At 42.4% G+C, this 24801-nt stretch overlaps 1 protein-coding gene across 1 annotated transcript in view; it reads right to left on the bottom strand.

Moving 5' to 3' along the window:
• OGT (O-linked N-acetylglucosamine (GlcNAc) transferase) overlaps window positions 1-24801 on the bottom strand; it is a 2411396-nt gene that overhangs the window by 2105427 nt on the left and 281168 nt on the right. The window contains exon 2 of the mRNA XM_044057256.1: window positions 19299-19479. Within this exon, the coding sequence (XP_043913191.1) occupies window positions 19299-19479 (181 nt within the window). The remainder of the gene's footprint in view (window positions 1-19298; window positions 19480-24801) is intronic.

Genomic DNA, 24801 nt, shown 5'->3' on the forward strand with positions numbered 1-24801 from the left:
CAAATTCACACAACTTTGGAAAAAATATTGACTATGGCCCACTTTGGTTGAAGAGGGTACATAACCAGATGGCACGGACACATTCAACAAAACTAAAGGGTGTGTATACACAAAAAGATAGCCATGCATACATCAATGTCCAACTCTTAATTCACCATTTGGCTTAGCAGCATGCATCAGTTTTGGAGAATGAGGATCGCTGTGAGGGAACGCAGATGTACATTACTGAGCAGAATACCAGTGTGTATATTGAGTCAGGCACTCCTCCTACTTATGTAAGTGATATGTACAAATTAGTACATCAGTGAAATAGCAGGTATCAGTGTACAGTGATTCCTTTGGGTTGTGATTCAGTGATGACCCTAGTCTTTCAGGTTTTGTAGTGGACTTTTGGATTACATCCCTTGACACCTGAGGTCATCATTGTAGCACTTTGTCCATGGTCAGCTTGTCCAGGAAAACCGAGCACACCATATGCAAAAATTATGAAGGAATATGGCATGGACGAGTGTAGCATAGCTGCATGTGTCCGATGTATTTACAGCATCAATTTCACAGGTGCGTTTCTGTTGAAACTGTTTGGCTGGTAGATCACAATGTCAGTCTGAAGACATTGCAGACCAGTGCACGGAAGCTCAAGTAGAAATTGCAAATCAGGTGTGATATGTTACCAGAAGTGCAGGTGTTTGAATGACCACGTTAGAAAGACTGTAAATCCGGACATCTATTATAAGGCTTGGTGTTTGTGATGTATTGTAAATGGCCACCACAGCACAAGCATTACAAGCATGAATGCCCCTCAAGTTATTGTCACAGCACATCAGTTCATAACATGATTGTCATGATTCAAACATACCTACACTGACATGTGGCAGTGAAAAGGTTATTTTTTAGGCATGAAAATGCTGCAAGGCTTTTTATGTACTCGGCCTTATTGTGTATGCTAATTGTAACGTATGACGATCGGTTTTGAGATGTACTAAGGGTGACTATACTTTGGATTCTAAACAGGTGGAAATGGAACTTGGACCTGTCTGCACAGAGGTCATTGCGGACAACAGTGAAGTAATGATTAGCAGATTGAGAAAAAAACAGGTAAGTTGAAGAACAAGTCCTGTCAGACCCAAAATATGCTGACTGCACTAAGTGTTGGAATACAGGCAAATATACCAGAAACTAGTAGTAACGCATCTGAAGTAAAGTTGATCCAAAGCCATAATGTTGCTATTCAATTTCCAGAAATAGTAGTGCAAACATTTGTAGATCACAATTACAGTAAGGTGTCAAAATGCACACAGAAGAGAAATGCTTTGCAGCAAAGCACAGAAGAGGACATAGATCATACTAATGTAGAGAGTGCGAGTAATCATCATTCAGTGGTAGTCTTGCACTGAAGCAGTGCAAGTCCAAGAAGAAAATGAGGGCAGCATGTGTAGTCCAAGAAGAAAATGAGGGCAGCATGTGTAGTGACAACAGTAGTGAGGATTGTATGTCTGAAGGAAGTATAGCAAATATGGGTAATGATAATCTGGAAGACCCAGACTGGGAGAATCCTCAATAAGCATGTCTCAAGTCTGAGGTGGATGATTCATTCCAGGAATTGTCAGACGAGGAAGACATTGTTGGACAAAAAAAAATCATTGTTTTTGAGGCATGCCTTAACTTGTTGATGAAACTTGTATGTCCAGTGTGCAGGGCAGCAGCTTGTGAAATTGAGAAGACCACCATACTTGGAACTTTTGTTTGAGTTAAAGTGCGCTGCTTTAATGGACATGAAATTCAAAGCTGGGAAAGGTAACCACTGCTTGGCTGAATGCCAGCAGGCAACCTAATGAGTGCCACCGCAGTATTGTTCAGCGGTAGTACTCGCGCACACATATCAAGGTTTTGTGCTTACCCAGGTGTAGAATTCATTGGAAAGAAGACATACTACAACATACAGAGTCAATATCTTTTCCCAGTTGTGCAATTCCACTGGCACAAACAGCAGGAGCTGGTGAAGGACGTTGAAGGGAGACTGATAAGGTTAGGTGGTGATGGACGCTGTGACAGTCACGGATTTTCCGCTAAGTACTGTACCTACAGTATGATGGATTTAGACCCAGGACACATACTAGACTTTGCAGTGGAGCAGGTCTGTGAAGGGGTGGCATCAATGGGACTTGAGATAAGTTTTGAGAGGTGCATGAGAAATGTAATTAGTAAGGGTGTGAGTATCGGAGTAGTAGCAACAAATGGGAATCACTAATGCATACTCAATTTACTGACACAGATCATCAGTTTGACATTTGGCACATGGGCAAAAGCATTCAAAAGAAATTATGCTGGCTGCCCAACAGAAAGGACAAGAGGATTTACTGCCATGGTGCCGTAGTATTTGTAATCACTTGTGGTGGTGTACAGCAACGTGCGAGGGTGATCTAGTATTACTTATGGAAAAATGGTTGTCACTGTCATGTCATGTGATTGACCAACAGCTGGGGGAGGGGGTGCAACAAAATGTGTAATGTCCACATGAAGTACCAGTCCCTCGTGGGACTGATAAGAAATGGCTAGAGGAAGGAGGTGAGTGTCACAGTGCACTGCATAAGATTGCAAGTAACACATTGTTTATAAAAGATCAAAAGCAAACGACAAAGTTTTGTCATACTGGCAATCTGGAGGTATTCCATGCATTGCTGTGTCGCTACTGTCCAAAAAGTTACAGCACTTTAGCTATGGATGCATGAAAGCCAGAACAATGTTAGCTGTCTTGGACCACAATGCAAATCAAAATAGGGAGCATTTAGTTATTAGATGCCCCTCTAGTCGCTCCGGGCCAGTTTGTGAAGAGAGATACAGAACAGTGTATCCCAAGGCCAAGCAGGAGTGGATAGCAAAGCCTATATTTGAAGGTCGGAAGTATGACTACATTTATGACCTCGTGAGGAACATAGCGTCTGCCAAGACAGGTAGTCTAAGAGTGGAGCCAATGCACGTACCAGAGCTGCCCATAAACGTAGCTAGATCTGAGCGACCAGAGAAAAATGCTGTGATTGCATGGTTACAGTGCCGCTTTCACAGTAAGTTGTAAGGTACACGTAAAAAAAATTTACAGTTAGGACTATTTGCTGAGTCCAGGATAAATTAAGGATAAGTTGCTTGTCATGTCCGTATGCGAAAGGAGCAAATTTTTTAAGCAGTACCATTGGTACATATTAAGTACAAAACAGTGTCAGGTAGTCTGCGAGACTGACAGCAGCAGCCAATCTGACTACTGTCACTCAGTACAGAAAAAAAATCCAGGTAGAAGCATCACTATTGAAAATGCGAGAAATGGTAGAGTGCGTCAAGCTTCATATTTCTTTGGTAAATGAGACAGTCATGGTGAGGCAGTTACAGAAGTAGATGTTAACTGGTTTATGAAAATTAAATGTAGCTGTTGGATGGGATGGGCCATTCAATTTGTGCCTCGTGCACTAAATTTTAGGCAGGACAGTTATTGAAAGATTACGCAAGAAATAGTGTCAGTCTGCGAGACTGACAGAAGTGACCAATCTGAAGTGTCATTCAGTACAGTAACAAATGAAGGAAGAAGCATTACTAGTGTAAATTTGTGAAGTGGTTGAGTCCCTCAAGCTTTATATGTCCTTTGAAAGTGACAGAAGCTGATGTTAACTCATGTTTGAAAGTGTAATGAAGTTGGTGGATGGGATGGGACATTCAATTTGTATCACTTGCACTGTATCAGCAGAAGTTAGTCTTGGTTTTCATCCAATTTTACCTGTATTTACAGTGAATGCTTGTATCAATTTGAACATGGGTGGTATGGGTGAGAAAAACAGGGAATGGCCTTAGCTAATGATATGCAACCTGTTACATTTCAGGTGACCTGTTAGTGTATAGTAGGTGAAAAGGAGTTGTCTGAGTAGGTATCAATATATACAGAGCAACAGGTGATCCATGTAAAGTGTGTATGCATATAATGGTGTAATTTTTGTCCAATGGTTCTCGCTCGTCTAGGAGTCCTGGTGATTGAGAAAAAGTGATGTGAAAGTTGGGCGATACATTTTCCAGTAATGAAATCTTTGCTGTCCTGAACAATGCTGGAGAGAACAGTCCAAGTGACAATGCAAATGGTATTTGACATGAATGCCAGAATTACTGAGCTGATAGCAAAGGTGGGTATCGCATGTGATTTTAAAGCATGCAAGAAGTGAGGATTAAGTCATACATAACCTAAGAGTGTTATTGATGTGAATTTACAGGTGATGTGAATGTGGAGATCTCAACTGAAGAAATAGAACCTGAACAAAGTGAAAGTATCGGCATAGTACTCATGATAAAAATCGCACAAAGGAAATATTACAGCCAAGGTAAGTGTGATTATGTTAACGGTAGCCCTTGAAGCAAAGATGACAGCTCATAAGCGAGTTTGAAAGGTAGACAATACTCATACTTGTTAGTGAAAGGAACTGTCATGATAGTGTGTTGTACATGACTGTTTTCTTTATGGTGAGGAATTATGATGGAGTAAGAGTGGCATTGGTTCTAGGTTGCCATATTCAAAGTGGTTATAGTGTGAAGATAAAATGTATAGTGATAACAGCATTCAGGAATACCAGCTGGAACAGGTTTTAGCTCACTGCACATTGCTGGACATGAACACTGCAGAGGCATGCTGTACCAAGGATGACTTACATTGAGACTGTGACCCATGACTGGGATGGTTGTTGAAACTGTCTTTTGCATAATGCACTTGCAAAGGAGAGGGAATGGGAGGGTTCAAAGTCAGTCAGTTGATTACATTCCGTGGTGGTGTAATAGAAACACTTAACAGTTGCAATGGCCATTGTCTGGTGACTTGACGTGCCTGACACAGCTATGTTACATGTTGTAAGGGAAGGAAAACCCAATGGTTATGGTCTGCTGACTTGAAGTCATGGCAGTGTGACACTTAAGAATGTCTGATGTGCTAATGGAAGGGAAGCGCAATGATCGGTGGACGGACTGCTTGTAACATTAAAATGAGAGGCAGTGGTAGGTAAATGCTACTAATTAGTGGACGTGCAGTTGATTGACTACGTGTTATAGCAACATTCATGCACATAGTTAAATTAGAAATCTTGTATCCTTATTTTGGCACACTGAATGCAGGCACACCCGTAGGATAAGTATATTGCTGGTCGAGCATGGTTTTGTGTGTTCAGGACTATTTCATATATCTACTTGCATCATTATTTTTGAGAGACTTTGGTATTACAGACAGTCTGTTAGTTGCAGCAGGGCACTGAATTTGATTAGGCCATGCACAGGGATAAAGACAAAAATCATACTAAGCAAAGCCATTGTATGCATGAAGTATGTACTGTAAACCAAAAATACATTGAGCTTAGGTAACTAGCAGAAACCAATTTCCATGGACACTTGCACAATCACTGAGAAGACATTAATTGTTAGACATGAGCCTGATTAGCAAGTGCGTGGTGATATGGCAACAGGAATCACAATGTTCAAAATCCTGTGTCAGTTATGCCCTCCTGACAGCATTTATAGTCCAAGCCTTTGTGTAGTGTGCTCCCTGTCACCTGTGCAGTTGATGATGGCTAGTAACCTTGACACACTAACTTGTGTGAACATGTACTAAAGTCTGATGCACAGTGTGAGACAGCGTAACATGATGCAGCAGTCACCAATTTGATGGTAAAGGGGTTTGTGTGATGTGATGCATGTATTTTAGGTATCCTTAAGTAATCTGTAGGGCCTACACACATTTACACAAAGGGGAGTGCTATGACATGTGCTTTTGGATCTCAGGTTGCAATATTTAGGAGAACTTTGAGTAAGATGTGCAATATTGCCAAAAGGGCACACAGCAGTGCCTGGTACAGAGACTTGTAATAACGTAGACAGGAAAATTATGGTGTCAAAATTGTCACTGTAAGCATGACACTGACAGGAGTATTACCCCGGTGTGCTTAATGCCTGACTTGACAAGTTTAGTTAGTACAACTGCAAATTGGATGCTGCAATCCTTATTTTAGTGAAGGGTGTAAACCCTCTTATATAGTGTTTTCTGTGAACTGCACATGTCTCTCTTGTTTTAAAGAGACGCAAGTCAAATTTGTAATGTGAAAAATATGAATAACTTGAGTCTGGCTGAGTAGTGTCTACTGCCAATTAACAGCTCGACATATGACCAGTGGAGCAGTAAGATTTGAAATATGCACAAAGAAAGGCAGGGAGAGCCTCAAAGTAAACTTACCAATATGGATAAAGGACTAAAGGATTGCTAAACAGTTTCAGCTGAATTAGAGAAGATCATAATTAGGCTCCCAAAATGCCTCAGTTACCTGCATTATGCAAGTGATGCAAACATGCACAAAATAATTAGCCCCCCCCCCCCAAAAAAAAAAATTCACTGCATGGAGTATAGAAAACAGTGAGTTTTCAGTACATAATTTTAATGTGCCAGCATCATAGACACAGGTTTGCTATCTACTGTTTTAAAGTCCTTCAAAATGTGTGGAGATGATGAAAATGTCATGTAAAATACAAATGTCATTAGGCTGATGTTCCTCAAAGAGATTGTAAAACAAACATAAGTTCACATAATAATGACTTGTAGAAATGAGGAAATAAAAAAAAAGTGTACACAAAGAAATAATCAAAAATTATCAACTGTTTTATGAAATTTAGTTTGAAATTTTTTACATAATTTTTTCTGCTGCTGCCTAACAAATGATTCTGCAGGCAGAGGAGAACATTTGAAATGGCACTCCCTTCCTTTCTATTGTGAGCTGTCAGTTGCAGTGAGTTTTCACACCTCTGCAGTAGTGTGGGAGGAGGGGACTGTCAATTCACGCTGGACTACAAAAGAACACTACAAAAGAACACTTGGAACAAAGGCATCCAATTTTCTGCTGCTAGATACCTTTAAATTATACTGTAAAGCAAGCTCTGATACAAACATAAATGAGGGTGAGATTAGCAACAGAAAAGAAGCAGCCCTAGCACAGAAGGAATACAAACTGACAAGGAGTCACAGATTTCCCATTATATGCCAATGGCATGGGAATTCACAGTTACTTCCTTACGTCTGGCATGAGTCACAGAAAGGAGACTTGAAATGCTTTATAGGAAAGAGAAAGGCTTGAAGGAGAAGTAGATCACGTTGATAAAGCAAGCCCCATCGGTAGCCATGTTGTGGTAAACAGGCTAAAATTACAAATAAAGCACTTGGAGTCAATTTTAGGTGTTAAAATAGGTCTGGGAACAGACTGAAAAAAACATCTTTTAGTTCTAGGGTAGAGTTTTCCTTTAACAAAGACAAGATCCAAGATATTTTTCTCTCAATTGTTCCAGAGCATTTTTAAATGATGAAGTCCAGGAATCTTTGTACTTGTGCATTAGTGGTGGTGTAGGCTTTCCAGTCTACAGTTGGACAGTTTGGAAATGGGTTTAATACTGAACGATTCAACTTTTTGTTATGATGGGAGTTCTACAGCCAGCTAATATATGGTATGGGACTTATCCGATTGTTTTGTACATGAATCTCTAGTGTATCATACTACTTTACTAACCATGATTAGTGTTCTAGAAGTAGAAGACACCACCTTTTTTCCTTCCTTCATGTTAGTAAACTCAGACTCCTTGTACTATGTGAGGAAGAAGGCTTAATTTGCAGAGTCTGCTTTTTGCCAGTGTTGAGTTTTGGGGATATTTGAGGTTTAGGCAAATTAATCTTTAGAACCCCAGCATATGATGAAGTGCATTGGGATGGTCTTGGACAGGTGTGATGCGTCATTTACTTCTGACAATTCTGCTGGCTGAGCTTCCTTAAGGCTACTGAGGAGCAATCTCTGCCTCTATACAGTCTCAATCAATCATAGCCACTATGGTTTAAATCACATCCGCAAGTCCAATGGTGGTAGAAACACCCACTCAAGACAGCTTTATTTCTCGTTAAAAGAAAAAGCAACATGTTAAGAGACATACATCACATAATTCCACTTCTCCGGAACATCTTCCTCTCCATACGAACTTACTTATTCTATTCTAATGTAATCTGAATGAATGGCAATGAAACCAGGAATTCACCCCTGGTTTAAGCACACTCGCATTAGGATAAGGATGACAAAAAGTCATCTCCATAGCGTTACATTTGTGTTGTCCCATTTTCATTCAACTGATGGGGTCCGATTAGACTCTGCTGCTTCTTCCAGATCTGTGGATCCAAAAACTCTCCAGCTCTTCCCTTTACTTGTATGACCCACCAACTTAACATACTTCAGAGTTTGCTCTCAATAGAAGTCAATTAAAAGAATACAAGTACAGAAGAAAAAGAGCTGCAGCATAAAGGAAAGTACAGTTGTGCACACTACTGTCTACACTAATGTAGATGTTGAAGTGTACTCCCTGTTGCAGTCCTGACTTGTGGGATTTCCCACCATGAAGCCCATGGCCGGCCCACCTACCACAATAAAATCCTTCCTCCTATGATCAGCAGAAACCCTTGCCTGATGGCAGTATGCTGGGGTGTAAATGACGTTCGCCATCACGACCTCAGCTTTTATTGCCCCTTGGAGTTGCAGCCCAACATGATTAGCAGGTCAAGAATCCCTAGGCAAGCAGGAGTGAAGAGTAGGGATCTTGGTTAAAGAGAAATAGTAGCAGCCACCCTGTGTAAGCAGGGGGGGGGGGGGTGACTGCAACAGTGAATACACTAACATCTACATTTATGTAGAGTGTACGCAACTGTACCATGTTCCTCGTGTTTCACTACTGCAGTCCTGACTTCAGAAGATTCCCAATAAAAAGAGAGGAGGTGGTGTAGTATAACTGAGGCAAAGACTGAACTGAAGCAGAAGGCGGCTGACCGATATAGTGCTTATAGAAAGTGTGCTGAAGATCAGATCGCAGCCCCCCCCACTCTTGGTAGGTACACCCTTTAGGGAAGTAGAAGACCCAGCTGCCCTAGTGGAATGAGCCCTTACAGTTGCAGGAGTGATACTTCCCAGATGACTGTAGAAAGGGGGGGGGGATACAGAGAAAAGGGGGGGGGATTATTCTGTAGGGTAGCAGCCTATGGATGTTTGAGAAAGGCAGGATATCCTTCCCCAGTACTGTGTGTTTGAAGAGAAGATAGATGGATGTCTGGCTAGATGAGGCATCAAGTGACCATCTTGGGCTTGAAGTGAAGATTAGGCCGGAGAGGATCAGTACAGTTGTGTACACTTACCATAAATGTAGATGTTAGAGTGTATTCACTGTTGGAGTCATTACATTTGGGTAATCCTGCTAGCAGGGTGCCCTTAGTCGGCCTGAATTCCAAAGTCTTGGGTCCTGCGTCAGTTCCTGTCACCCCTTCCCTGATGGCAGGCCGTTAGGTGTATAAAAGCAGCAGCAGACTCCATTTTCTTCAGTTTTTCTTGCCCCAGATGTCAGGTGCCCCCTAGAAGGGTAGCCAAAATGTATATTATATATATATTTTCTGCATTGCCGCCTACTTTTGAGCATTTTCTGGCTTGTTAAACTTGATTTCTGTGTTGGTAACTGTATTTAGAACACAACCTAGAGCTGATTACTGAAATTCTTGCCTGCACTTATTTTTAAAATCGTTTTTTTTTTTTCTTAAAACTTGCATTTTATCTGTCTCTGGCCTAGCACTCGAGTGTGGGGTCATTTACTGCACTGTTCTAACTTGTTGATACTTGTGAACCTCTGCTTTCCTTAAAAAAACAAAAAAAAAAAAATATCTTGCTTTTTCCCCCACTTTTCTGAGATTTAAAAAAGTTCAGTTACAGATTTGCTGTTCTGAACTGTTTGTAAGTTTCTTGGAGGCCATTGTTTGCTTGGGCTAAAGGGTAGTCTCTGTGTTAATCAGTGGCAGTGAAACATTGAGCAGCCTGCCTGCCCCTGTGGGAGTGGTTACTGCCTTGAAACTGTAGTTTTATTGGCCATTTTGGGTCAATTCTTAACTCTTGATCTCCCTCTCTTAAAACCCTCTTTTGCACATAGCGCAACATCGGGCAGCACCGCCTAATTGGGTTTAAACTATTCCTGGCTCCACGAAGTCTGCTCTTCACTTTTTCCCTTATAACTGCTCTATCTCTCAAAGTAAACACCATATTCTCATTCTAAGGCCCCTCACTGGTCCAAATAAGTAATTTTACAAGTTAGCACTAATAAACCATAAGCACTACTTACTCATACTCTCTACGATTACCTTGTCCCCTATTGGACCGTTTTAATTCAGTTCCCTATATTACTCTAGCATGCCCAAAGGTCAGTCAATGGTTTCCTCTCCAGTCCAGCTGGTGAATCTGGGAATTTTGAGGCAATGTTACAACTGTCTCATGTACACAGACAACCCTCTCCTCCTCCAAACAGGTTAGAATATATGTGAGATGCAACAATATTGCCAAACTGGAAGCTGATCTCTCTCATCTCAAAACTGGTGTAACCAGTCAGGAGGAGGTGGTTAACCTCACACAACTCAAATCCAGTATCACATAGTCCCACCACAACAGCGAACCAAACACATAAAAACACAAAAACATACTCGGAGGCTCTAAATAAAAAATCTACCTAAGCAACAGAGACCTACAAAGCAGACATCCAAGAAAACACTACCCCAAAACAAAACACGTACAACACATAGCACACAAAGTCAGTGTGCCAAGCAGTCACAGCCCTTAAGGCTGAATAACACACCTGATACTCTTGTAATGGGTGACTCGACTCTATTGTCAGACACACTGACGTCCCGCTCACCAGGCTGAATAAAGAGGTCACAGTAAGCTGCCTGTCAGGCGCTAGGATTCGCCACATAACGCAAGCACTCAGGTCACTCCAAAGCAAATACAAATATGACTCAGTCATTGTACATGCTGGTGTGAATGACCAGAGACGTACCCCCCTCGACTACATGGAGAGACAGAGGAGCTCTCTGATCAAGTAGCCCAGGCCAGTATGACCCTGACCTTGAGCAGCATCTTACCCTCACCTAGAATGATGCCACAGTATAAAGACAAAATGATCGATTTTAACAACTGGCTAAAATTTTGGTGTCATTCAAAGGGGATCCAGTGTCTGTCAGCTTGGGATGACATGCTCGACAAGCCACGTTGCTTCACTAGGGACGGCTTGCACCCATCACCCCTGGGCTTTCGGATATCGGCAAAGGCTCTTGCCACCTCCCATAGTGCCTTTTTTAGGCAAGGCTCAACAGTCAAACCCACCTCCATAGACAGCACAAAGAACAAGAAACTAAGGGCAATGCTGCTAAACTCCAGAAGTCTCAACCTCAAGATGCATGCACTCGAACCTCTCCTCAGTATGGAGAGCATCGATATCTGTGCAGTGACAGAAACCTGGTTCAAGGCTCCAGAGAGCACCCCAGCGCTACCAGGTTATACCTCATATCATGCTTTTCGGCCCCAAAACCCGGACCGAACCACAAAAGGAGGGGGAGTTTCCATATTTATCAAGGATATCCACACCTCCAGGTTAGTGGCATTGCACAAAGTATCGGAGACCATCCATGTGCAACTGACAGTGGGCAAGACTGCTTTTCAGTTTATAGCATCCTACAGACCACCCTCTCAAAGTCAGGAATCCCACTCTGCTTTCCTGAAAACATTGGAGAACATGAAGATCTCTCCGAACACCATTATATTGGGCGACTTCAACTACCCAAACAGACCGGGAGCATTACTCTAGCCCCAGCACCTTAGCCCAAAGGTTCCTGGAATTTATAAACTCAAATGCTATGGAACTAGTCACCACTCCCACAAGAGGGGAAAACATACTAGACCTGATCATGACCAACATGGGGACTCTATGCTCAATATCAAAAGTATATCCCTCATTGGTAAGATCAGACCATAAATTAATTTCACTGGATATCCACATCCCGACCCCACCCCCAGCCCAGAAAACCACAGTGAAAAACTTCTCAAAAGCGAACTTCACACTTCTCAAAACCGAAGTGGAATCCTTCAAGGCCCCAGAGCCAGTGGAAACATGGACAAACTGCAGAATCCTATATAAACACATTCCAGGAATGCATGGATCATGCTATCCCAAACAAAATCAAGACCCAATCATCCACAGGGAGGCGTCCAGTCTGGTGGACTCAAGCCATAAATAAACTGTACAACAGGAGGAGGAAGCTACTACATGGCGCAAAATCCCTAAAAGGGAAGGCATCTCTGATCAGTACTAGCAAAAAATTACGATCCCTCAAAATCCTCCAAGGCCAGCTTCGAGAGAAAAATTGCACAGGACACTAAAGACAATCATAAGGCTTTTTTCAGTTATGTTAGGAACCTGGGATGCAACTCCCAGACTTGTTCCGAGTTGATTCTAAATGACAAAAAATACACTGAACCCACAGACATCGCCAATATCCTGGCAAACAGGTTCAGTGCAAACTTCTCCACCCCTTCCCCCCCAAAAGAGCAAGCATCTATCCCGGCAGAGTGCTGCCTCCCAAACATCTCTGATGCTCAGGTGAAGGCCGCCCTCTCCAAAGCAAAAAAACACTGCTTCCATGGGACCAGATGGCATCCCAGGTTGCGTCCTACATGAACTTCAATAACTAATCCCTCAAGTAAAACTGCTGTACAATCTCAGCCTCACTACAGGATATGTGCCCAAAGAATGGCGTACAGCAACAGTGGTCCCACTCCACAAAGGTGGCGCCTCTGCGGACCCTGGAAACTATCGCCCCATAAGCCTGACTAGCCTAGTCTGCAAGGCTATAGAGAGGATCATCATGGAACACATAAAACGAAGACATTGGGGACCTACAGACACTAGATACTACCCAATTTGGCTTAGTCAAGGGTAGACCCTGCCTTTTGAAACTTGGTTATCTGATGCCCAATTAATACTCAACCCAAACAAAACTAAACTACTCGTCTTCCAACCCATCAAACATACTCAAAACTCTCACTTTAACATCAAAGCAGGAGACACCACTATATAACCAACTGAACACACCAAATTGCTAGGAGTGGAAACAAACTAAAATTTGACACTGACATAACCATGACCATAAAAAAAGTCCACAAAAAACTACCAGCGCTATACAGAAATAAGCAACTTCTCACCAAAGCAGCAAAGATTTCAATAGCAAATTCCCACTTTATCTCCACCCTACTTTATGCCTCTCCAATATATACCAACCTAAGGCAATGTGATCTACACAAGTTAGAGACCTGCTACAACAAAATCACCAAATTCGCCACAGGGGCATCCTACCGTAGTCACCACTCTCTCTCACTTGCTGAACTGGGCTGGCTTGAACTCCCTCACCTCCTTCAATGGTATCAACTCTCACTCGCCCACAAACTAGTAAACCATCCACCAAATGTCCCATCCCTCCAGAATCTACTACAACCCTATCGCACCACCAGACCACTAAGATCCAGCAACAAAAATCACTTGCAGATCACTAAAGCCAATAACTCTGCTGGTGAAGCCCTATTCTCTTGCACCATAGCCAAATTATGGAACTCCCTCCCACCCACAATTACCTCCATACAATCATACACCCACTTCAAAACTTTACTAAAAGCGCACCTAAAAACATGCCCTTGCAACTCCCACTCTAATATCACCCACCCCATCCAACCACTACCTTGCTTTCCACTCCACTAACTACCTTGACTATAGCAAGCTCAGATGCTCATAAGCCAGTACTTGTACAGCAGGAACTTCTTGTAACATTTGATAATGTCGGTTATGTACTTCACAGATAAAGATTCTAGTTGTCTACTGATGTACTATGTTCTTCATCTGTAAATATGTTGTAAGTAATTGCTATGTAAATTGTTAATCGCTATGTAATCCAATTTAACTACTGTCTGTTTATTTTAACTGTGGAGCTTTTCTCCCAGGGCCTCTGCTGAAAATGGCCCTACATCCAGTCAGACACTCCCGGTCAACAAATATAAAGTGGCTGCAGCTCTGGTGGAATGTGGCCTAATGCCCTTAGGCACTGGTTTGCCATGGTGTAGACAGCAGAAACGTATGCAGTGACCTATCCACTTTGAAATAGTCTGCTTTGAGATGTAGCCTTTCCTTGTAATCCTGCAGCATATGTCACTAGTTATTGCTCTGTCTTCCTGAAAACTTTGGTTCTGTCCAAGTAGAATCTAAGTTGTCTGTGTACGTCCAAAGAATGCAGAATTCTCTCCCCCTTGTTCTGTGGATTCGGATACAAAGTTGGCAGATGAATAGTTTGGTTAAGAGCCACACTGGACACCACCTTAGGCATAAATGTTGGGTTTGTCCTCAGAGACCCTGTCTGGATAAAACATAAAATGTTCCACAGTCATGAGTGCCTGTAGCTCTGAAACCAGTCTTGCAGAAGTTATTGCTAGGAGAAGAGCTGTTTTCCAAGATAAAAACTTTATATCAGCAGTAGCAGCTGGCACAAAAGGAGGCAGGGTAAGTTTTTCCAGGACATAGTTGAGGTCCCATGCAAGCATTGGTGATCTCCTTGGAGGCCTTAAGTTTTTGGCTCCTCTGAGGTACTGCATTAATAAAAGATGAGAAAAGATTGGTGGCTATGTATTGTAATGAGCCGAAATGGCAGAGGCATGAATTTTAATTGATGAAAAGGATAGGCCTTTGTCCAGCATCTCAGTTAAGTATTGCAAAATCTGAGGAATATTTGGTGCAGCTGTATCAGTTCCTTGTGCCTGGTTCCAAGCACAGAATCTCTTCCATTTTCCAGCATAAGATTTTCTACTACAAGGCCTTCTGGCTTCCAAAATGACATCCATCGCAGCTTTACAGAGAGGTGTGTTTTGTATGACTACATTATCTGCCATGCTGCCAGGTTTAACGTACTTAGTTGGCTGTGCAGGATCTGACTGTTTTGCTGGGACAGTAGAGGAGTTATTTGAAGTAAGGTCCAAACTGGGCCTTGAGACAAGTTCCTTAGGATTGGATACCAGTACTGACAGGGCCAGTATGGGGCAATCAGTATCATCTTTGGCTTCACCTGTCTGACCTTTAGGAGTACCTTGGGGAGAAGAGGCAGTGGAGAAAAGGCATATACTGATAGGGTGCCCACTCTCAATGCTAGTCTGCAATACGTCCTTGTGCAGAATCTTTTTAGTTGGTAATTGTGAGGGGAGGCAAATAGATCTATGTCCAGGCATCCCCATTTCTTTCTTATGCTGAAGACTTGTGGATCCAGCTGCCACTCGTGGGGATCCATGAGGTTACTGCTTAGTTCATCTGCAACAGTGTTTTCCTTTCCTGGGAGGAATTGTGCCTGCAGATGTACTTGTAAGTCAATGCTGTGCACCACAAAGTCATGGTTAATCTGCAAAGGGGGTAAGAATGTGTGCTCTCCTGCTTGTATATATATACCAGATGACCATGGTGTTCTCTGTCTATCAGTAGTTTCCCGAATTAAATAGGTCCTTGAAGGCTGTCAGGACATTTTGAACAGCTAGCATCTCCTTTTGATTGATATGTAGATGCATTTGGTTTGAGGACCATGTGCCTTGAATGCATCTTCCTGCCATGTGGGCCCCTCAGGCATAATCTGAAGCATCCGTTGTTAGTGCCTGGCTGGGGTTAATGTGAATGGTTGTCCCTTGTTCTGGTGACAACCCTTCGCCCACCATCGAAACTCCTGTTGCAGGCAGGGAATGAGAGTAATCATCGTTTCCAGGCTGTGGCAACGCTTAGTCCAAACACTTTTTAATTATGCAGTCTTGCATATGGAATTAGTAGGATGCAGGATGCCATGAAGCCCAAAGCCTGCAGAAATTTTCTTGCAGATAACTGGGCCTTTGTTGCCAACATTTTGAAATAGGTAGTCAATCTGCCTTTGTTTGTCTGGCGTGAGGTAAGCCATCTGGGCAGTTGTATTTAAGCTTTCACCCAGGAATATTATTTCTTGAGAGGGTACTAGTTTTCATTTCTTTTCATTGATTGTGTACCCTAGGCATGTTAGAAGTCTTTTCACAAACGCCAGATGCTGTAGAAGAAAGTTCTTGTTCTCTGCTTGAATTAGGCAGTCGTCCAAGTAAGGATATATTTATATTCTTCTTTGTATGCAGAATGCAATTACTGGTGCCAGGCACTTCATAAAGACCCTGGGCGCAGTAGACAAGTCAAAAGGCAGTGCAGAGAATTGGTAATGCATTGAGCAAGCCTTGAATCGGAGGTATCTTCTGCACGATTGTCTGATTGGGACATGCAGGTATGCCTCTTAGGTCTAAAGTCACAAGCCAAGCATTCTTGCCCAGCATGGGCAGAAGCTGCTGCAAAGTCAACATTTTGAATTTTGGTATATCCAGGAATGTGTTCAGAATAGATAGGTCCAGTATTGGTCTCCAGGCCTTGAGTAAAACACTTGTCCCTGCTCTAGCTCTGGTACTTGTTGAATGGCCCCCATGTCCATGAGGGATGAGACTTGTTTTTGCGTCTCTGCACATTGATTTTTTTTGGGAGATCTGGCCAGCCGTTTGCCTTTGGCAAGGTATGGAAATCGAACTTGCAGCCTTGTGACACTATATTTAGAACCCACTTGGCCTGGGTTATAATGTGCCAATTTTGTGAAAATAGTGCTAATTTACCCTAAAGGTGCTGCCAGGGTAAAAGTGCTTGGTGCCGACAGGGGGAAGTCATTGGGACTATTTCATGTATGGTTGTGATTGATCTTCTCCAACTTTGGAGGCAGAAGCACCCCACTGCTTTGACCTGTATGAACCTTGCGCCTGGGATCTGCCTCTAGGGCATCTGGATCTGCCCCTTTGAGGTCTGACACAGGAAAGGACCAATTCTTTGTAGGCCAGTGTCTACTAAACCTAGGTGGCTGTACTTGTAAAAAAAATCTTTGACAGTTTGCATAGATTTAGCCTAGTCCTCCATTTTCTTTAACACCTCTTCTGCCTTAACACCAAACAATGCATCATGCTGTAAAGGTTATCTAATTTAACTAACATGATCAGTCAGGTTTTGTTCCTTTAACAAAGCATGCCTCCTAATTACAGAACCAGTAACTGCGGCCCTGCAGGAGGCCTCCAAAGAATCAAAACCACATTGCAAAGTATGCTTTCCAACCAGTTCAGCTGCATGCAATAAATCCTGCATTTCCTTGTTTTCTGCACAGAGTTTAACAACATTTTCTATTTAAGCAATGCGATGACATGTTGCTGATATTTGAGCATATAAAACTGACAGTTTAAGGCCCTTACAGCCAAGGTAGCAGATGTGTAAACCTTTTCCCCCCATCTATCCAGTGCCCTAGAATCCCTGTCAGAGGGGGTAGGGTTTTTTTGCAGCGGAAGCCTTACCTCCTTTGGGACCCTGTGAAATAGTTTCTGGGTCAGCAGCAGGGTTTTTAAAAAGGCATTTATGAGAGTCAGGAACCCTGTAATATCTGACAGGCTTAACCGGAGCTGGACGTAAGGAGTCAGGGGTCAGACTAGACTGACAACACATCTACAATGTCCAACACAGGTGGAATGGCTAGAGGCCTGTGTTGAAGTAAAAAATCCCGGAGCCTCTTTTTAGATTCTGAAAAATCTTGGCTCTCCCAGTGTAAATGTTCCCTCATGGTATGCAAGGATTCCCCAAAAGAATAGTTCTCTAGAGAGAAGCTGAAGGTATAGACTCTTCAGCATCAGAATCCTCATATTGGGGGGGGGGGGGAACAATATTCCTGATCAGAAGAGGAATCAGAAGAAATAGAAACCTGATCTGAAGATTCATAGTCAGTCTCTTGCCTAGGCCACTTATCAGGAGGGGGATGGGAGCCCCTGATCAAGGTAATCAAGTCTTTGGCCATTTTGAGCATCTGTTTTTTGGGCATAGAGGCCTGTCCACGTGGCTAGAGTTTCTTTGCTTTAGAAGGTGCTTTAGTCTTTGAAGCTGAAGTCTGTTTAATATAAAGATGTTTAGGTCTGAATACACCCTCAGAAGCCGGTGCCTGCTCAGCGGCTACGGACCTGAGTGAAGTGTCCGAGGCACCAATACCTTGAGTTTCCAGTAGCATAGCAGACTCCACGTGAGAGTCTGTAGCTGCCTGCGACTCAAATAGTGGGCGTCAGGGGCTGCGAAAGCGCCTCACTGAGAACCGGCCACTGGCTTAAGAGAAGCTTAGCCGGTTTTGGACCTCTGTTTATCTTTCTCCTTTTCCTTGCGTTTTTTTGCGAACTTCGGTAGTCGGACGGCTTTCCGACGACATTTCTGGATAATTAAACCAGCGTCCAAAATAGTTTAAAGCAAAATCATACCGACGCCTAGTGCGTTAGTTAAATCTTGCACAAAACCAACAACCAGAAACGTTGTGATCAGGGCTTAGGCAAGGACTGCATTAAAAATGAAAGTCCTTATGAGGTATTTGCTTTCCACAAGAAATACAATTAACTTTTTCTGACATCAGTCTGGAGCAAGAAAAAAAGTTTCCCCAATGGGGTACTTAGCTTTATTGAAGACTTTGGGTCTGAAACTCGAACACGAAAATCTCAGGAATCGGCTGACCGGCACTTGCGAACTGCTTCTGCTTTGGGCACCGCGCAGCAAGAAAGACTGAAGAAAATGGCGTTGGCTGCTTCTTTTATACCCCTGATGACCTGACGTCAGGGAAGGGACCGACGCAGGACCCAAGACTTTGGAATTCAGGCCGACTGAGGGCAACCTGCCAGCAGGATTACCCAAATGTAATGACTGCAACAATGAAACACAAAGATCAGATGGACGGCCTTTGGAAACTTTGCAAGAATTAATCCACCAAAGATTACATCTTTTGCAAGCTTGTCTGATCTTCACTGTAGCAGATAAAGGCTGCTGAAGAATGGACCACTGTACCAATGGGGACCATTGCAGAAATAGCACATAAATACATGATAAAGGGAGTAAGGTGATAACTGCTGCTATGGATCCAAAGGCTTTTAAGATTAGTCTTGTTGGAAGAGCAAAACTACTTTGACCTGGGATGCGAGTGTCTGCATAAGGGTTGGAAGGAGACAGGCTACCTGAATGACAGTGTCTAGATTGAGCACCTAAGAACACCAGTTGAGTTACGATTTGTTGTAACTTGACTGATCCTCAAAACTGACAACATATCCTGGCAAGAAACGCCGCTCACAAATAAAGGCCAGATTCTGAGGGGGGAAGTCACCAACACAGAAAATGAAGTGACGTTTTGTTAGTTAAAGCACAGAGCACTAATGGCAGACTAATTTATGACATTAAGTACCTGTAAGCTCACAGAACACAGCAGTCTATTGTTGAAACAAAAATTCAAACAAATATAATTTGCTTCAAATAAGAATTCTTACCTGTCAAGTCTACGACACTGAAAATGTATGGAAGACAGCAATAAAAGGACACCGGTGTTATCAGGTTCCTGTCTCCACAACTGCATACAGTGCCTCTCTGCAGCCTCAAAATCTCCAGCCTGATATTCCCTGTGTGCCAGCTCCGCCAACCCTTGGAAGGAAAGCATACGTTTCGTTGGTTCTGGAGAAATCACCAAAATATCCAGGGGGAACAAAAAATTAGAAAATGGCAGCGCAAAAAAAAAAAATAAATAAAATAAAAATTGCCAATAGATGAAAAAAAGACTAGCTTTGAAATTTATGTAAAGCACTGAAGTGAACTAAACTCTACCTTCTATTTTAAATCTTAAAACTATCAGACACCAACTGAAACCCTTAAAACGTACCAACTTATAGCCTGAATTTACAGAAATCTGGATTCCTACCAAACATTTTTGGTACATTAGAAAGAAAAAAAACACGCTTTATCCTATCACTATGATCAGAAAGGAGCGATTATATTTGGAGTAAAAATATCAATACAATTATGGTCATATCATACCATTACGTTTAGTTTCAATGTCTTAACATCTAAATTAAGTTGTTTTTTTTTTTTTTTTTTTTTTTTTTTTAAAGGTAACATGCCAACCATTTGCTAAGGAAGCTTCCAACAACAAAAGCAGCCTCTCCTTATAAACTAACCCACAAAGTCTGAACAAAATTAACTTCTATATGATAAGCTCACAAAGTTAAACCAAAGTAGTCAGTACAGAAATTTTATGAAAGCAGATTACCAACCACCTATAATGTTTTCTGTCTATTGCCCTTGCACCTATACAAAATCACAAAGTATCACAAGAAAGGATTATGAAACTTCAGCCTCAACTGACAGCCTGAAAGCTCACGACTCCAGACAGTGTTGCACAGTTGAGCAAACATGACTAAGAGTATCTACAGAGTCCTCTAGTTTGATGCAGTGTTTCATTCACAGTAGTCACCAACATGAAAATGTAACTTGACCTCACCCAAGTGTCATGTTTAATCACAGCCTCACCTCAGGCTTCATGCCCACTGACTGGCGCACAGCTACAGTTATCCCACTCCACAAGGGGGGGATCCACCTTGGATCCTGGGAACTACCATCCCATCAGTCTGATGAGCCCGATATGCAAGGGCATGGAATGCATTATCATGGAACTTATAAACAAAGACATTGGCAACCTTCAAACACTGGACCCCACCCAGTTTGGGTTTGTGAAGGGCCGATCTTGTCTCCTGAACCTGACTGACTTCTTCGAAACAGTCTCCAGAGCTGTTGAAGAGGGTAAGGCGGTCCCAACACAGCCTATCTGGACCTCGCCAAGGCCTTCGACACCATCACCCACTCTGGAATCCTAGATAGACTTACTAAGCTGTGCATAAATCCCTATGTCACTTGGGTTGCCAACTGGCTTACTGACAGATCCCAGACTGTAAAAGTAGCAGACTCCAAATCTAGCTCCAGACAAGTGGAGTACCTCCATGTTCAGTCTTGGGACCGCTCTTGTTTGGCATCAACTTCTCTAAAGTACAGGCCAACACTAAGGGACTCTGGTTAACAAAGTTCGCAGATGACCACAAACTGGGAACCATTATTGAATCCCCAAATTAGTTGATATTCTAAAAAAGGGCCTTACAGAAACGGATGCTTGGTGCCAATGCCATGGGCTCAAGCTTAATGCCAAGAAATGTATAGTTATCCCCTTTGGGACAAACCATGTACCCATGAATTACCACATAGGTGGCAGTACACTAAGCACCGAAAGTGTGATTTGAGACTTGGGGACACAGGTGGACAGTGGTTTCACCTTCAATAACCACATCGCCACAACAGTCAGGAAATCCATCTATATGGCACACCATCACCAAGTGCTTTTCATCCAGAAAAAAGGAGGTTATTGTCCCACTGTATTCATCCCTCAGACCCATTATAGAGTACATCACCCCATTTATGTACCTCACAAGACATCTGCAACAGCTGGAAATGCCACAGAAATACCTCACTAAAATAACCAGAGGCCTAAAGCAGATGTCCTATGCCGACTGTCTAAAAAAAACTCCAGCTATACTCTGTGGCATACAGTCTACTCAGAGGTGATCTCTGCTCAACATACAAGGCCATGTCAAACTGAGCTGTTGGACATGCTCCACTTAAAAAATCCCAATCCCTCAAAGCCACACGCTCCAGGGATCTAAACCTTGTCATCATAATTAAAACATGCTGGAGGGATAGGTTCCTGACCCAGAGACTCCCCATACATGGCAAGCAGAACACCTCCTTAGCCCTCTTCAAAAGGAACCTTGACGATTGGATGGGAGATAGGAAATTCACCCCGGGGATCACGTCAGTCGCCCTGCTAGACAGGGGCCTAGGGAAGTAAATATTGGGTGAAGAAATATCCGAGGAATTGTTTGGCTAGGCTTGTACAGGCCCTAGGGTAGATAGCCTAGTACCAACCAATGACCAGGGGGGGGGGGGGGGCCACACTGCAGCCCACTTATCAGGACTGAAAACAATCTTCTAAACCTCTTGCGCTGGTGAGCGACTCGGTAGGATTAAGCCCCTCTAATGAAACATCCTGCTTAACAGGTGTGTAAATCCATATTGTTCTGCACAAGTAACAGCATGACTGACAAATTAAAATTAAACTTAATCAGCTACACACTTCATGTCATTTTTCATTTCAAATGAAAATTCACAATACACCTAATTATAGTACTACTGTCAAGTACCACTATGGTCTTCTACAGTAGTTAAAACTGAAAACCACAAGTACAATGTTATGCAGGACAATCAGCCACATTTTGAAAAACCTAACTTAAGCCGGAGTGCTCCGATGATAGATAAACCATTAAATTCCTCTATTCTTAACCCTAACAAGATGGAAACACTCAAACTAAACATGATAAACAACCCACAAGACAATAAAGATCTGGCAGTTAACACAGCATTAAGGAGATGAGCGGCCCGTATCCAGGGTTTGAATCCCTCAATCTTCAACTGCCTACTCTGAACAAATCACTTGCATTGGTCTAGGTAAACAAGCTAAGCTCCTCTACTGTCTTCCTGTACTGCATTGCCTAGTGCCCACCTATGAACTTAAGGGTAGGAACACTGCAGTTGCCAAATGCAAACTGAAGTTCACGTTTAGAGAATTCCCATCCATCTTCACTGAGAGACTTACTCAAACAGTTACAAAATTTACACATACACTGTGCTTTACAGCCATTTCAAACTAGGCAAAGAAATGGAAAGATCATGGATTTAAATAAGAGGCCTTAATGAAATAGTTCAAATAAAATTAAAATGAAAACAAAGCCCGAAAATGGAGTTTTAAAATGCATGCAAGTCTACAAAAGGAAGAGAAAACAGTTTAAGCAGTTTCCATGAGCAAATGAATGAACCATTAAATTAGCATGACTCATTTACAAGATGAGAGAGAAGGAAAAAAAAGCCAAGGCAACAAATTCAGTCAATGGAAATTTCCCAAGGTTCAGCTGCTGATGAAAGTACAGTAAATGTCTAACTGCAAGCAGGCATCTCTATATTATGCAACAATGGTTAACATTAAGAGTGGAGACGATACCACATCAAATTATATTTTACCACTTCAGCAAACAAAGACGGATGCCAGAAAATGTCATTAAATAAATTCTTTAACAATCACTGTAAAAGTGCTTCTACTAGTGCTTTGGAGTCATTTCACAAATGAAGATCAAAATACTGCTATCACCAAAGGATTCGTTCCTAAAAAAACAAAGTTTAGTACCTGTTACAGTAACCTGTAGAAAATTGCACAAACAAAAGGGGGGGGGCAGCAAAACAATGCACAATGCTAATTTCTGTAGTGTAGCACAGTCTCACCCCATGCTTACTGATGAGCACAGATACTGAATAATATGACAGCACCAATAGAATGGTTGATTTGCTCAGCTGATAGCAATTAACAAATAAGATGGTAACATTAAGTTCTAAAAGCCCTTTAAAACTTGGTGCACAACTTATTAAAATTTTTCAAATCCCAGTGCCATCAACACTGTCACAGTAGTTTGCATTACTACACAATGAACCAGCTACATTTAAGATTTTACAGCATGACATTTTTATCCCAGCCTTCCCCAAAGTAGTGACATTGCAAACAGACTTCTGTTTTATTCAAAATGCACAACACCCTCATTACACTTGTTGTCTTTCGGCTTTTCCCGGTTAGGGGTCGCCACAGCTGAACTCCGGTCTGCTAATGATTGGCAGTAGATTTTGACTAACGGTGAGGTGCCAGCTTGGCATTCAACCTTCAACGAATGCAAGCCCATTTACGCATGTCTTTCGAACGCCCACCCAACTGCGGGGAGGACTTGCAGACTCCATACAGAAGGCACTCCCCGCATTTTGCCAATTGTAAAATATCACTAGGACAGTCTGCACTTCACTATGTATCTAATAAATCTGCATGCTCAAGTTCACAGGCTCATTAAATCCACACGACTGCCTATTCAGATGGGAAAAATGCACACAGGGCAACTATCATTTATCCCTCAAAGTTCTGATGCACAAAACTCTATCTACTTGATTATGCTTGGATGATCAGACTTGCCACATGAACAGACAACAACCAACATGCATTAGGGCAACCTGGCACTCACTCACATTGCATTCTTCCCCAAACTTGTGGTGAGCCACCTGAAGCAGAAAATGTGCTTATGTTTAAAGCTGGTATGCCTCGAAGGTGTTACACAAATGAACCTCTTCTTCAAAGTCTATTGTAGTAAACACTTCATTGTTAAGAGGCAATCATTAAAAGCAGCAAGGTCTCCAAGGTAATCTTCCTGAGCTGCCTAACCTCAACATATTGGCTCTGAGACAGTTGTGCAAGTAAACTTACCATAACAGTAGTTATGATTACTGCTGCAGTAACCTTGCCTATATGCAGAACACACCTTGCCAAGAACATAACAGCTGGCCAGCTTAAAACAGTCATGACAACTTTCATGTGCATAAACAATTAGGCAGCTCAAGCTGAACTTACTAAGATGGGTAAACAATTAGACAGCTTAAGCTAAACTTACTATGATGGGTCAGAGAATCAAGACCATCAAAGATTTCATGCTAACAGAAGGGGGGATGGCTAAAGCCCGAAAAGGACAATGCTAGTAAAACAAAGGTAGTCACCCTAGCAAAAACAAATACAAAAGTAAGGGAGGTGGGGGAGCTGCTACTTCAAAAGTAATCTGAACACCTACTGTTATGTTAACATACACAACTGTACTATACTCATTAAAATAACTGCTGCAGTAGCCTTACCTATACAAGTAAATTACCATACCTTTGACTGGGAGGACGACGGATAGTGGTCCTGGAACCCTGAGAGAAGGGTCCCAACAAACCCCTTCCTAGACGTGGAGAAGGAATCTAGTTTAGCTCTGTAAAAAAGTGTGAAAGCGGACCAAATTGCTGCTTCTGTATCTTCTTCTGAATCTAGCCCTT

The sequence above is a fragment of the Protopterus annectens genome, chromosome 15.part0, assembly GCF_019279795.1.
Source record: "Protopterus annectens isolate FY-2018-M chromosome 15.part0, PAN1.0, whole genome shotgun sequence".
In the NCBI taxonomy this organism is placed as follows: Eukaryota; Metazoa; Chordata; order Ceratodontiformes; family Protopteridae; genus Protopterus; species Protopterus annectens.